General features: G+C 57.5%; 1 protein-coding gene across 1 annotated transcript; it reads right to left on the reverse strand.

Annotated features, from left to right (window-relative positions):
- Nucleotides 1-3,243: 3,243 nt before the first annotated feature.
- SDS (serine dehydratase) lies at nucleotides 3,244-7,858 on the reverse strand (the record flags this gene model as incomplete). Its single annotated transcript, XM_084254313.1, has 7 exons — nucleotides 3,244-3,452; nucleotides 4,171-4,295; nucleotides 5,962-6,189; nucleotides 6,735-6,826; nucleotides 6,924-7,063; nucleotides 7,290-7,329; nucleotides 7,706-7,858. The coding sequence occupies 7 exons, from the start codon at nucleotides 7,856-7,858 to the stop codon at nucleotides 3,244-3,246; spliced, it is 987 nt and encodes a 328-aa protein (XP_084110439.1).
- Nucleotides 7,859-12,352: the final 4,494 nt, after the last annotated feature.

Genomic DNA, 12,352 nt, shown 5'->3' on the forward strand with positions numbered 1-12,352 from the left:
GGGACAGAAACTTGAAAACAAACAAAAACCAAAGTTTCTGGCAACTTGTGTTGGGAGGCCTGAACTCTCTGGGGACTGGCGCTGCCGCCAGCCCCCATGCTCCAGCTCATGCCCCTCCGCCCGCCAACCTGGGCCTGCCCTGGGCTCAGGCTGGTGCCCACAGCTACCCTGCTCTAGAACAGTCGCAGGCTGTGCTGCCATTAAAGGAGAGAGGCTGAGACCCTTGTGCTGTGCTGTTTGGGGCAGTGAGGGAGACTGGGCAGCGCTAGCTCTCTCAGGCTGGGGTTCTATACTCCCACCGCTGTATCTTCCTGTCCATCCTTCTGTCTGCCCATCTATGCATTCATGTCTCTGCCAACCCTCACTCATTGTATAATTATTGTCCATCCACCCACCCACCCATCTGTCTGTCCATCCATCCACCCACCCATCCATCCACCCACCCATCCATCCATCCATCCATCCACCCACCCATCCATCCATCTATCCACCCATCCATCCACCCACCCATCCATCCATCCATCCATCCATCCATCCATCCATCCATCCATCCATCCACCCATCCATCCATCCATCCACCCATCCATCCATCCACCCACCCATCCATCCACCCATCCATCCATCCATCCATCCATCCATCCATCCATCCATCCATCCATCCATCCATCCACCCACCCATCCATCCATCCATCCATCCATCCATCCATCCATCCACCCATCCATCCATCCATCCACCCATCCATCCACCCACCCACCCACCCACCCATCATCCATCCTCTCATCTACCCAGATGTGTACTGAGCCCCCTCCTACTTTATCTGAGTCCTCTTCTAAGACCCAGTGGCTTCCCAGTGGCTTCTTCTGTGGGGTACAGATCACCACAAAACAGAATCCCTGTCCCTGCCTGATCTCAGTCTGCACTGGAGACAGGGCCCACCCAATCCTACACATGTGGGGAGATGATCGCATCCAGCCTGAAGTCAGAGAGCCAGTCCCCTCTCCACCACTTACAGGCTCCTGAGTTAACCTCGCTGAGCTGCCATCACCAGTCAGATGGGGTAACGATGCTCGTGGCACTTCCCTGGGAGGGTGTGGTGAGGGACTGCTGTGGTGACGGCTATAACCAAGTCCACCTGGGTCTAATACCCAGTATTTGTTGAGCACTTAGTACACACCAAGGGTTCTAAGGTCCTAGGGGTACGTTATAACAGAAGGTACCAATCCCCCCAAACCCTACCTTGTGAAGTTTACACTGGGGAGATAGTAAACAACATAAATGTGCAGTGTGAGATGCTGTAGGAAATAAAGCCAGGTCTGGGGCTGGAGCTAGGCTTGCTGCTTCTCTGCACCACAGCTTTCCGGTCTCAGCCATCTGGGAGTCAAGGATTTGTGGTTTTAAAACACAGCCTGGCTGTATTTCTGGCTCCCTAAAGAGTATTTTCATTGTGTGGGTTTTGTGATGCTCAAGGCAAACCTTGTGAGGTGGGAGAGGCCGAGGGTTACTGCTGAGGACATGCGGTCAGAGTAGGAAGGGACGTGTCCAAAGTCTCAAGACTTTGCGTCAAGACAGGGTCCAGCCCTCCTTGCCCATCTCCTGCCGATGGCGTGAGCCCTGGAGCAGTGGCCTCACATCTGTGCTGGTCACCAAGCGTTTGCAGCCACTCCTGGGGCTGGCAGGGGTGGGCGGGGCAGTGTTCCATGGGGCCCATTCAGCAGATGAGCAAGTGAAGGCTCAGTGCAGAGAACCCCCAGTGTCACCGCAGGAAGGGACACCTCTAGTCTGTTTCCTAAAGAGATTCCGCCCCCTCCTGCTTTCCAGGAGCTACCCGGGTGTCATGTAGCTAGGGTGATTGAATAGAGTTTGGGGGTCACCCGGGTGGTCCCTCACTGGGGCTGCCACAGATCCAGCAAAGGCAGGACCCACTTTTGCAGCCAGAAAGGTCGCTTCCCTTGGCTCCTGGACCCTGGGAGTTTCCCACAATCCTCAGCTTAAAGATGGCGGCTGCAGGCTCATCCGTGGGGTCTGCCCTCCCCTGCAGGAAAAGGGTCTGGCCAGCTGGTCAGGCCCACTCAGCCCATGAGGCCCTGGCTACTCTAGTGGGCAGAGCGGCCTGCTTCACCTAGTGCAGGCTCAGTCCCGCGGCAGCAGTCCTGCCCTGGGTTTTCCACTCTCTGCCCGAAATCTCAGCTGCTGCCCTCTGTTAGGCTGGGCGGGGTGGAGAGGCTCCGTGAGCCTGTGAGCCGAACCACTGTGCTGTCCTGAGGGGTTCAGGTGGCCTCAGACTTCACTTCGAACTTGGGGATCCAAGAAGTACCCCGGGGGCTGCTGTTTGTGGGGAGGTCCTGAGTGGTGGGGGGCGAGGGGACGCGCCTTCCTGTGCGCAGCTCCTCCCCTGTTATTCGCCAGCTCCAGAACACTCTTGCCTTGGGAGAGAGGGTTTTGACACTGACTTCAAGTCCACCACTTCCCTGTCCCCAAGTTGGGGACACCCCGGGGATGGGGGCTCGCTGCTCTGCTCCCTGCAGTTCTGATAAAGTCACTTTTCAGGAAGGAGCTTCCTAGCGGAGTGAGACCCGCCTCAGTGGAGCAGTCCTGGCCCCTTGGAAGTGCTTCCCTCCCCGGCTTCTGGTCTCGCTGGGGTCCGGCCCTCTCCGTGGGCCCCAGGACTCCCAGGGTGGGGGTGCTCCCTGTTAAGGCTTGGCTGAGAGCAGGCATGATGAAGGAGGGGACGGAGGAGGACAGCGATGGTGGAAAAACTCCAGGGGTCTTCATTTCATAAATATATATTTTTCTTTGTCAATGAAAAAGCTGGCGCATTAGAAAAACGAGTGAGGGTGGGGTTGAAAGATGGTTCCTCCACCCTGGACCACGGTGCCGTCCCCTGGCCTGGGAGAAAGCCTGGGGTGGGGACAACTGGCTTCCAGGAGCTGGGTCCTGCTGTCGTGAGGCTCCCCCACCCCCGTTCTGGGAGCCTGCTTTGTTACCCGTGGGCAGTTGCCGCCCAGCACCGGTGACAGGACGGCCACAGAGCCACCACGCAGGTGCCAGGGAGGATCAGTTCACAGCCTGGCTGGCTGCTGACCCAGCAGCCCCACCGTGGGGTGCTCGGCCCCCCAGTGGGCTCGCGAGAAGGAGAAGGCCCGGACCACAGGCTCACAACCAGACACAGAATAATATTTACAACAAGGCGCTGGATAAAACTCCAGCCCTTCCAGGGGTCTCCCCGGCAGAGAGGAGGGTCCTCACTGGGTCACCCCGTTCTTCATGCCCAGCTGTTCCTTGAGGGCCTGCAGCTGGGCCAGGCTGATGTTGCTGCCCCCGCAGACAATGACTACGAGGGAGGACAGCGGGGTGCGGAGCTTGCCCTCGCCTTGCAGCTTCTGGACCACGCGGCTGTAGACGGCGGCCAGGGCTGCCCCGCAGGCTGGCTCCACCAGGATCTTCTCGTCATCTGTAGGAGGAGAGGGGTGTTGAGGGCGGGGACCCGATTCCACAGGTGCAAGGGACCTGCCGGGCCTGTGGTAGAGCTTGGGGGTGGGGGGGGGTCACAAGTCATAGCTCTCAGCCCAGGCCACAGGCTCAGGTCCTGGGCCCAGCCTCCCATCATTACCCCAGATCACCGCCGTCCCTGAGTGAGGGTTAGGCTTCCTCTTCAGTGCTAATAAAATGCTAATGCAATGATGGTCATCGCCTGAGCACTGTGTTGGGAAGATCCTGAGGTATCATTTGAGCAAGAGTGCCTTGGTGGGTTAGTCAGTCTGGGTACAGGAGAATGAAGTGGGAGCAATAAATCCTACTCTGTGTGTGTGTGTGTGTATGGATGTGTGTGCACCTGTGCACACCACCCCTGTCTTTCGCTGAGTCCAGAAGTCACTTAATTTGACCTCTGAATCCAATGCTGAGGCCCATACTTTTTCCTTTTTTTTACCCTGGCTACCAGGAAGCTCTGAAGCAACATTTTAAATAGTTATTCCCCTCAGGCTAATTTCTCCATGTGCGGCTTTCGCGTTTCTGTTGTTACCAAACATTGAATTATGAGTGGGCATGAGGGAGGCGGGAAGTGGACACAGACTATGAGGAGATTTGTGGCACATGGAACCCCTTGGCACATCAAGTGGACACCTCGTTCCTGAACCTGTACTGGGGCCGGGGGAGGACTTAGCACATACCTACAAACTTCTCAATGGCAGCCACAGCCTCCTGGTCCGAGACAATTTCAGAGAAAATGGGGTGTTCCTGAAACAGCTTCAGGGCCTGAGCCCCCACGGTCTTCACGCCCAGTGCCTTGGCAACACTGGAGGTCATGGGATGGGGGCGGGGGACAGGAATGGGGAACAGGAGAGAAGAAAAGGCCGAGAGGGGTGGGGACGAGGAGAAAAGGTGGGTGTGAGATGGTGGCAGCATTAGGGTCCATGGGCAGGGAACGGGGTGCACCCTCTGCAGCTGTGAAACATTGGAAAGTCCAGGGGCTCCCCACAGACTGCATGAATGGTGGCAAATAGCACCATTTTCTGTTCAACCTCCAGGAGCAAATGCCTCAAAGACCCCCTTAGGGGCCACCCAGCCTTTGCTCCAGGTTATCACCTCCACCTTCTTCACCCTCACGCAAGTTAGCACTGCTCTGCCTGCCCAAGTCCTGCCCTGTCCAAGGCTCAGGATTAAGGCCGCCACCTCCAGGAAGTTCTCCAGGAGGAACAGTCAGCCCCATGAAGAATTCTCAATTCTCAATCTCCCTCTCCCATAACACATGGTGACTACTTTTCGAGAAAGCACTAAGCGCCTGCCAAGCCCTTCACAAACGTGATTTAGTTCTCGTAATCTTTGGTGGTAATCGGTTCAATTCTCTAGAAGGGGAAACCAGCAAAAAAGCATAGTCACTTGCCCAGGGTCATGTGCCTGGGTCTGACGCAGGACCTGAGTGACTCCAGGGCCTGCGCTTGGCACGCTCAGTTCTCCCCAGACCTCCCATGGGAGCTCCAGTCCTGTGCCTGGCTCATCTCACACACAAGCATCTCAGGCCTGGACCACCTTAGCCCTTAGCCCAATGTGCAGCTCAGGCTAGGTGATGCTCAGCATTATGTCTTCCCTCTCAATGCTGTGGGCTCGGAGGCTAACACAGTAACTCCAGGGTGCCGGGTGCAGGATTCTAGAAGCTCTCACCTGGATTTCAGTCTTGCAGGCTACCCTCTCTGTGGCAGAGACTTTACCTAGTATCTATTCTAGCTGTGCACACGGATCCCTGACAGGAAGACATTTCCCAGCCTCCCTTGCAACAGGGTGGGGTCATGTGACTCAGTTCTGGCCAGCAGGAGGTAAGAGGAAGTTTTGTGCCTGTCTTTAAAGGCAGGAGGCAGAACTTCTGTCCTTGCCTCCTCCTTCCTGCCAGGTGGAGTGTGGGTGTGATAGCCGGCACTTAAGCAGCTCTTTTGGGTCAAGTCTACATGAAAGGATGCAGGAGAATGAACTTGAGGAATCTGAGCTTCTGGCTTCAGGAGCTGACCCTTGACTGCCTCCTAGTAATATACATTCATGGGAGGACAACAACATTCAGTCTTGTTTAAGTCGCCGTTATCTTCAATTCCTATATAGGTGACTGAGTCCAAGCCTACTTGAGCGTTTGCTGTCAAAGGCTGGGGCTTGAGAGCAGGAGCTGCTTATTCCCCATTCCCTTCCCCGGGCCAGCCAGAGTCCTGTGCATAATGGGTCCTCATTAAAGGGCTGGCAGATGAGTGAGGTGTGTAAACCCTGCCCCGAGGGTCCCCATGATTCACGTTGAACTTCTCATGGGCAAAAGCAAGACATTCACGTTTGAGTCAGTCCCACCCACTGGCTGCGTGACTCTGAGCAAGCAGCAAGGACTCCTTCTGCTTCACACAAAAGGGGGCTGATGTGGGCTCTTTCTCAGCACCCAAGGGGCTCCTCACGCCTTGCCACACCCACAGAGGCACCCAGACACTCACCTGGTGATCTGGGGCAGGGTGACCAGCTTGCCGGCCGTGGTGGCAGCGTGGAAGCTGTGGGCGCCGATGGTCTCCATGGCGATGACCGGCACGTCCCCCCAGCCCACTTCCTGCAGCCCCTGAACCACCCCGCACAGCATGCCCCCACCACCCACGGACAACGCAATGGCCCCCGGCTTGGCGCTCAGAGTCTCCTTCAGCTCTTTCACCATGGACGTGTGGCCTTCCCTGGAGGGGGACAGGGAAGAGGTGGGTCAGGGCTGGGCTTCCCGGAGGGACCTTGGGCCCTGTGCATCGCCCTGGGCAGCTGAGGGGCTTGGGACTAGACCCTCCTCCCTCACTTCACCCGCTGCTGGCATCCGCCTCTCTACCCGGGGGCTTTCTCTGACAGGAGATGCACCTCAGCCAGAGCACCCCATGGCAGCGAAGAGTGACGGCATTTGGTGACAGCCTCCCCAGATTGGCTCCGGTGGGTGAGCTGGTGCGCGCCCCACGGGACCCCCACGTGATAAATGCCCACCGCAGCGACCTGCTGCCTTCCTCCTCGTCTCACACTCTCTCCCCTGGGGAATCACCTCCTGCTTTCCCTGGAGTCTTCTTCTCAGGGGCCGCAGACACTGTGGTCTCAGCTCAGGTGCTGCTGGCTCGGGACCAGGCAGGACGGGCCCGGTGCACATACGCAGTTGTGCACATGTGTGTGCGTGACGCTCTGCATCATGGCAGGTGTGCGCAGCCCCACCACGCGACCCCCCCCCTACCCTGGGCTCACCTACCAGATGAGGGGGTCATCAAAGGGAGGGATGTAGACCCAGCCCGGGTTGTTCTTCGCCAGCGCCTTGGCCAGCTCAAAAGCCTCGTCCAGGGTCTGCAAGAACACAGGGGGGCGGTGGTAGGGGGCAGGCGCTGGGGACCCTGCCCTGCCGCCAGATGCGCTCCATGGCCCCGGCCGGGCTGGCACTCACCTCACCCACCACCTTGACCATGGCACCCTCATTCTTGAGCCGCTCGATGGTGAGGGCAGGTGTGGTGCTGGGCACGACGATGGTGGCGGGGATGCCCAGCTTCCTGGCGGCGTAGGCGGCCGCCATGCCTGCGTTGCCCGCTGCCGGGGAGAGGGTGGAGAGGCTTTCAGAGTGGGAGGGCCTGGGAGCCCGGTCGGGACTGTTCGCCCCCCACCTCTGGGCCTGAAACCTCCCTGGGCCACGGTTAACTTTCCCCTGTCCACCTTGGGACGTCGCTCATTGCTGGGGAAACCAGGGCCCAGGGTGGTGGAGCGCTCGGCCTGGGGACACCCAGCTGGGGACCGCAGGAGGTGTGCGGGCGCCTACCTGAGGAGCAGACGAAGTGCTCGCAGCCTTGCTCAGCCCACTGTGGAGACAAGTTGGGTGGGGGTCAGCCCCACCCCCAGTTTCTCCCTGGGTTCTTCCCACCCAGAATACCCCCCAGTGATTCTGCCTTCGGCTGACCTTGCCTTCCTTCCCACGGAATTAGCCCTGCCCTGGCCCCTCAGCACACCTCCTCCCCAAAGGCCCCGGCTCGGGAGAAGCGAGGAGAAGTCAGAGGCGGGCAGCAGAGGTTCTGGGACCCGCAATGAGGGGGCCCTCCTCGCCTGGAGGAAGCTAGGGTGGGTGCCCAGGCGTGGTGGGTGTCAGCAGGTGTGACCTGGAGCACCTAGGATTTGACACAGAGCGGCCCTCCCTGTTGAGGAAAGAGACCCCCCCTCGCCTGAGGGGGCAGGCTGTACCGTCCTGCACAGGTGTCCGATGCCCCGGATCTTGAAGGAGCCGGAAGGCTGGGAGCTGTCCATCTTGAGGTAGACGCTGGTGCCCGCCACTTTGGACAGGGACATGCTGTCCCGGAGGGGGGTCTTCACGTGCAGGGGCTCCCTGGAGGTCATGGCTGCAAGCAAACCCGCTGGGTCACTCGGGAGTCTGGGGTGACCCCTCCTCCCCCGGAGGCTGGGGAAAGGTGATGGCGCCCCGGAGCCTGGGCGCAAACCTCAACCCGGCCACATGACGTCAGCCACGCCTTCTCCACTCAGCCTCAGATTCCTCACCTGAAAAATGGGGATAAACATTGCCCCAGCCTCCAAGAACACCCACCCCCACGCTGGGAGGCTGGGAATAGTGGGGATAGTGTTCGGACCTTGCAGCTTTCGAAAAGCATGAGGTGGAGGTGGATTTGCCTGGACTGATTCAGGGGAGCTGCGGGGTGAATAAGTGGGTAAGGCGGGATCAGACAGCCGTGGACACACACACACACACACACACACACACACACATGCTTTTGGGGCTGGAACATTTCAGGAAACACAGGAGGAATGTGGTCAGGGTAGGGGTCTCTGGGGAGAGCCGTCACCGGAGCCCCTTGCTCCAGTGCTGGAGTGTTTTGCTGTGCGCGCGCGTTACTCAGTTAAGTGCTATTTTCAAGGAACCCTTGGAACGCCCTGCACCCACCATTATTTATTATTTTATTTTTCAATCATAATTCTAGCACTTGTTGTTTTCACATTATTTATTATTGTTTTAATAATAATGAATATATTTAATAATATAAAGTGATTACCATATGCCGGGCACAGTTTTAAGCTTTATAGATATTAATTCATTTAACCCCAGGAGGTGCCATTGTCACACCAGCCTGCTGATGAGGAAACTGTGTTTTCCAGGGCGGCCCCTGCACTTGTCCGTCGAATGCGCCTCTTATAGCTGGACACGATGCTCGCCTGGGCTAAGGGGGGCGTCTGTCTCCTCCCCTGGCACCCTGGGGCCTGTGGCTGTGGTGGAGGTGACACTGTGTCTTCCAAGCTCCTGTGTGCTGGTCAATGTTTAACGATGGACTCTCCAGGAAAATAAAGCCCTGATTTGAGGGGTGAGCGCTTTTATGATGCACTTGCCCAGGTCGATTGCAAGTTACCCCCGTGATATCACTGACCGTGTTGCTGGGAAGAGATGGCCAGGGCTGGTGTGAGTGACTCTGGCACCTGGCTCTCCAGATGGGCTCATAAAAGGCTGTGCAGGGCCTCCCCCGTGCGCAGCGGTTGAGCGCTGGGTTGCGAAGCTGCCCGCAGCCTCTGCAGCGCCAGTTCGATCCCCGGCAGCTCCCCGGCCACCGGAGGAGGGTCCCACATGGCGCGCAGACCTTTCCTGCCACCCGTTGCTCCCCTCAGCAGTGTACTTCGGTCCTTCTGCCTGCTCTGCTCCCCGCTCTGGCTCTGGTGAATTCTCTCACCCTCCTGTGCTTCTGACTGTACCCAATGCTTGTATTAATAAATAAATAAATCTTAAAAAAAAAAAAAAAGGCTGTGCAGCCGCTACCTGACTCTCTCTCTTGGGGGCCCCCTCTCAAAGCCCAGTGTCCGTGATGGGGGTGAGTGCAGAGGTCACATGGGAGGGGTCCTGCCTGACAGCTGACGGCCAGCGTCATGAACTAGGGGACATGAACTAGCTGCATGTGAGGGACCCCAAGTGAGAACCCCCTCACTGAGCCCTATTGAGGCCCAGAACTGCACAAAAAAGCAGTAAAAGCACTGCTGTGTGGTGGGGTAGTTAGTGGCACAGAGTTGGGACTGAAATAGCAAAATGACTTGCCCAAGGTCACACAGCAGTAGGGGTGGGCAGTTTAGTGCCAGAGCCCAGGACTTTCCAGAACACATGGTGTGGCTCAGGCTACCCCTTCTGCATGGGCTCTGGGTGATTAAGAAGTCAAGGTGGCCTGGAGTTCAGCCACACACATGCACACGCACACAAGCCCCCCACCTCCTCCCCCTGCTGAGACTTGTCCCCTCCAAGGTGCTGTCCTCTGGCGGCACCCCCATATCTGTCTGAGTGAACTGTTGGCTCCTGAAGCTTAGCCCCCCCCGATAACAGCACCCTGATTCTGGATATTAAAGGCCCTCAGGGAACTCGAGGTTGAGGTGGGGAGGTGTGACCAACAACTGCTTCAGGTGGATTCGGGAAGCCCCACCCACACCTGTCACAGGTGGCACTGGCTTCCTTAGGTGAGGGGGTAGGGATCCTCCAGGGACATCAGACTTTGCTCTGTCCACTGCTGTGCCCCAGGAAATGCATCTGGAAGCCACACCGGGCTAACATTCCCACCCTGCTCAACAGAAGGTGAGACTTCCGAAAACGAGGCTGTACAGGCACAGAGGGGGAAGGGGCCCTGGAAGCTGCCATCTGCCATGAGTTTCCCTGTGGTCAGAAGTCACTCCCACCCTCGCCCCGGCCCTGACTCCTAGAGCTCAGTCATTATCTATCGACATTGAAATACCCGGGCTGAAATGCCCTGTCTCATCTCACCCATGCAATGAAATTCTATTATCCCCCATTTTATAGATGAGAAAACTGAGGCACAGAGCTCCATGAATCCCAGTCTGACTTCAAAGTACAGGCTCTTTCTGGCTCTCTCTCTTCCTCTGGGAAGCCCTGGATGTCTGAGACACCCTTGTCTTGGGGCGACACTGGGGATGGGCGCTTACCTGCCACGGGGTGAAGCTGGGCTGCTGGACAGAGCAAGCGAGTGAGCGAGGGAGGGGTAGAGTGGAGCCGGGCTGGATGGGCAGACCAGGAGGTGGTCCCCAGACAAGTGGAGGGCAGGTGGACAGGTAAACTGTCTTCTGAACTGTCCCTCGGGCTCCTGGGTCCGGAGCTTTATTCCCAAGGCGGCTCCAGGCAGCCAATGGAGCCCCAGAGCCGGCCACACCCCCGCCAAGCCCCACCCCCTGGCCTGAGGCCAGCACGGGGCTCCCAGGAGCTGCTGGGCAAGCTGGCTGGGCTTCTCCTGCCGTCAGCTTCCTCCCGCCCTCCCGTGCCCTCGCCCCACCACCCCGTCTCCATCCTCAGTGTCTCCACTTGCAAGCAGGGCCAATGCCCGCTTCTTACAGTCTCTAGCTCCTGCTTGGCGTATTGGAGGCACGCAAGAACATCAGCCCTGCGGGGGGCGGGGGGCAGTGGGCACTTGCGTTATCCTGAGAAAAGCACATCTGAACTCAGTGGTCTGACCCCCAAACCTGCAACCCAAGCACTTCTTTATTCTCATCCTCCTGTGCCTTTTTTGCATAAAGGGGCAAGTGGCTTCGTTGGTAAGAACCTGGGGACCAGAGTTCAAGCCCTGGCTCTGTCGTTCCCTAGCTGTGTGGCCCTGGGCAAGCCACTTGACCTTGAGCTCTGTTTGCTCATCATTACAATGGGCATGATAATGGCACCTTCCGCCTCAGATTAGAGGAGATGATTTGTCTGCGTGAAGGGAGTGGGAAGTGAATGAGTGTCCAGTAAGAGCTGGAGCCCTCATCAGCACCATCAGCACCACCACCGTCGTCACCTCCGCCATTACCTCTGCCACCTTCACCGTTAATGAACTGGACTGTCTTCTACTTGAACTCTCTCTTTGCCCCACACCTGGCCTCCTGCCTGTCCCTGGCTGTGTGCAGGGGTCTGTCTGTCCACAGGGCAGTGGGTACACATGAGCTATACACACACACACACACACACACACAGAGAGGCCTGGCTGTCTCTCCCCTTCAACAAAGCTCTCTTGTCTGGCTGGCCAGGACGCGAATACTGATGAGAGCGCAGGCAGCAAGGGCACAGTCTGCACAGAGACTTTCTCTGGGGGACAAGTTTTCCCTGAGCCGGCCCCTCTGACCGTCCACAGACACTTCCAGACCCCTCTCCAGGGGCACACAGGGTGGCGGAGCAGAGGTAATACAGGTGCAGTGTGCAATGCACATGTATACACACCCCCTCCTGTGCACTTGGTCACCTACACTGGCACTCACATTACCCAGACATCTGCTGGTGTCTGAGCTCATGTCTAGTGTTTCTAACCTGGGGGTTCACTTAACCCTCCAACAGCCAGGTGAGTGAGCACTCCGTGTGCCCTGAGGTGAGGAAACAGGCAGGGCGAGCAAAACTGCCCCAGACCACCCGTGGCAGTGATGGCGGAATTCTGAGCCCCCCACCGGACGCCTCTCTCTGGTTTCCTTGTCTCAACAAGAGCAGATCATGGTTGTGATGTGAAAAACATCAAATTGAGAAAATCAATCATAGGCAAACCAGAAAGAGGAGAAAGAACAGCAGACACATCCCCGCTGGTGACGTCCTGTCTGGATTTATCCTCTTAAAATAACTGGATTGAGATGTAATTCACATGCAATACTATTCCGTCATTGACAGAGTTTTAGAACGTTTCCATCACCCCAAAAGAAACCCCACACCCTTTAATCATGATTCCCCAATCCACCTTCCCCCGAGACCCTGGGGCCGCCGAGCTGCTTTCTGTCCTGTAGCCTTGCCTGTTCCGGAGATGCACCGCTGCTGCATCGGCTTCTCTCCTCTTTCTGCCTGAATAGTACTCCATTGTGTGGATGGACCCCATGATGTCATACATT

The sequence above is a fragment of the Talpa europaea genome (assembly GCF_964194135.1).
Source record: "Talpa europaea genome assembly, chromosome: 14".
Classification (NCBI taxonomy): domain Eukaryota; kingdom Metazoa; phylum Chordata; class Mammalia; order Eulipotyphla; family Talpidae; genus Talpa; species Talpa europaea.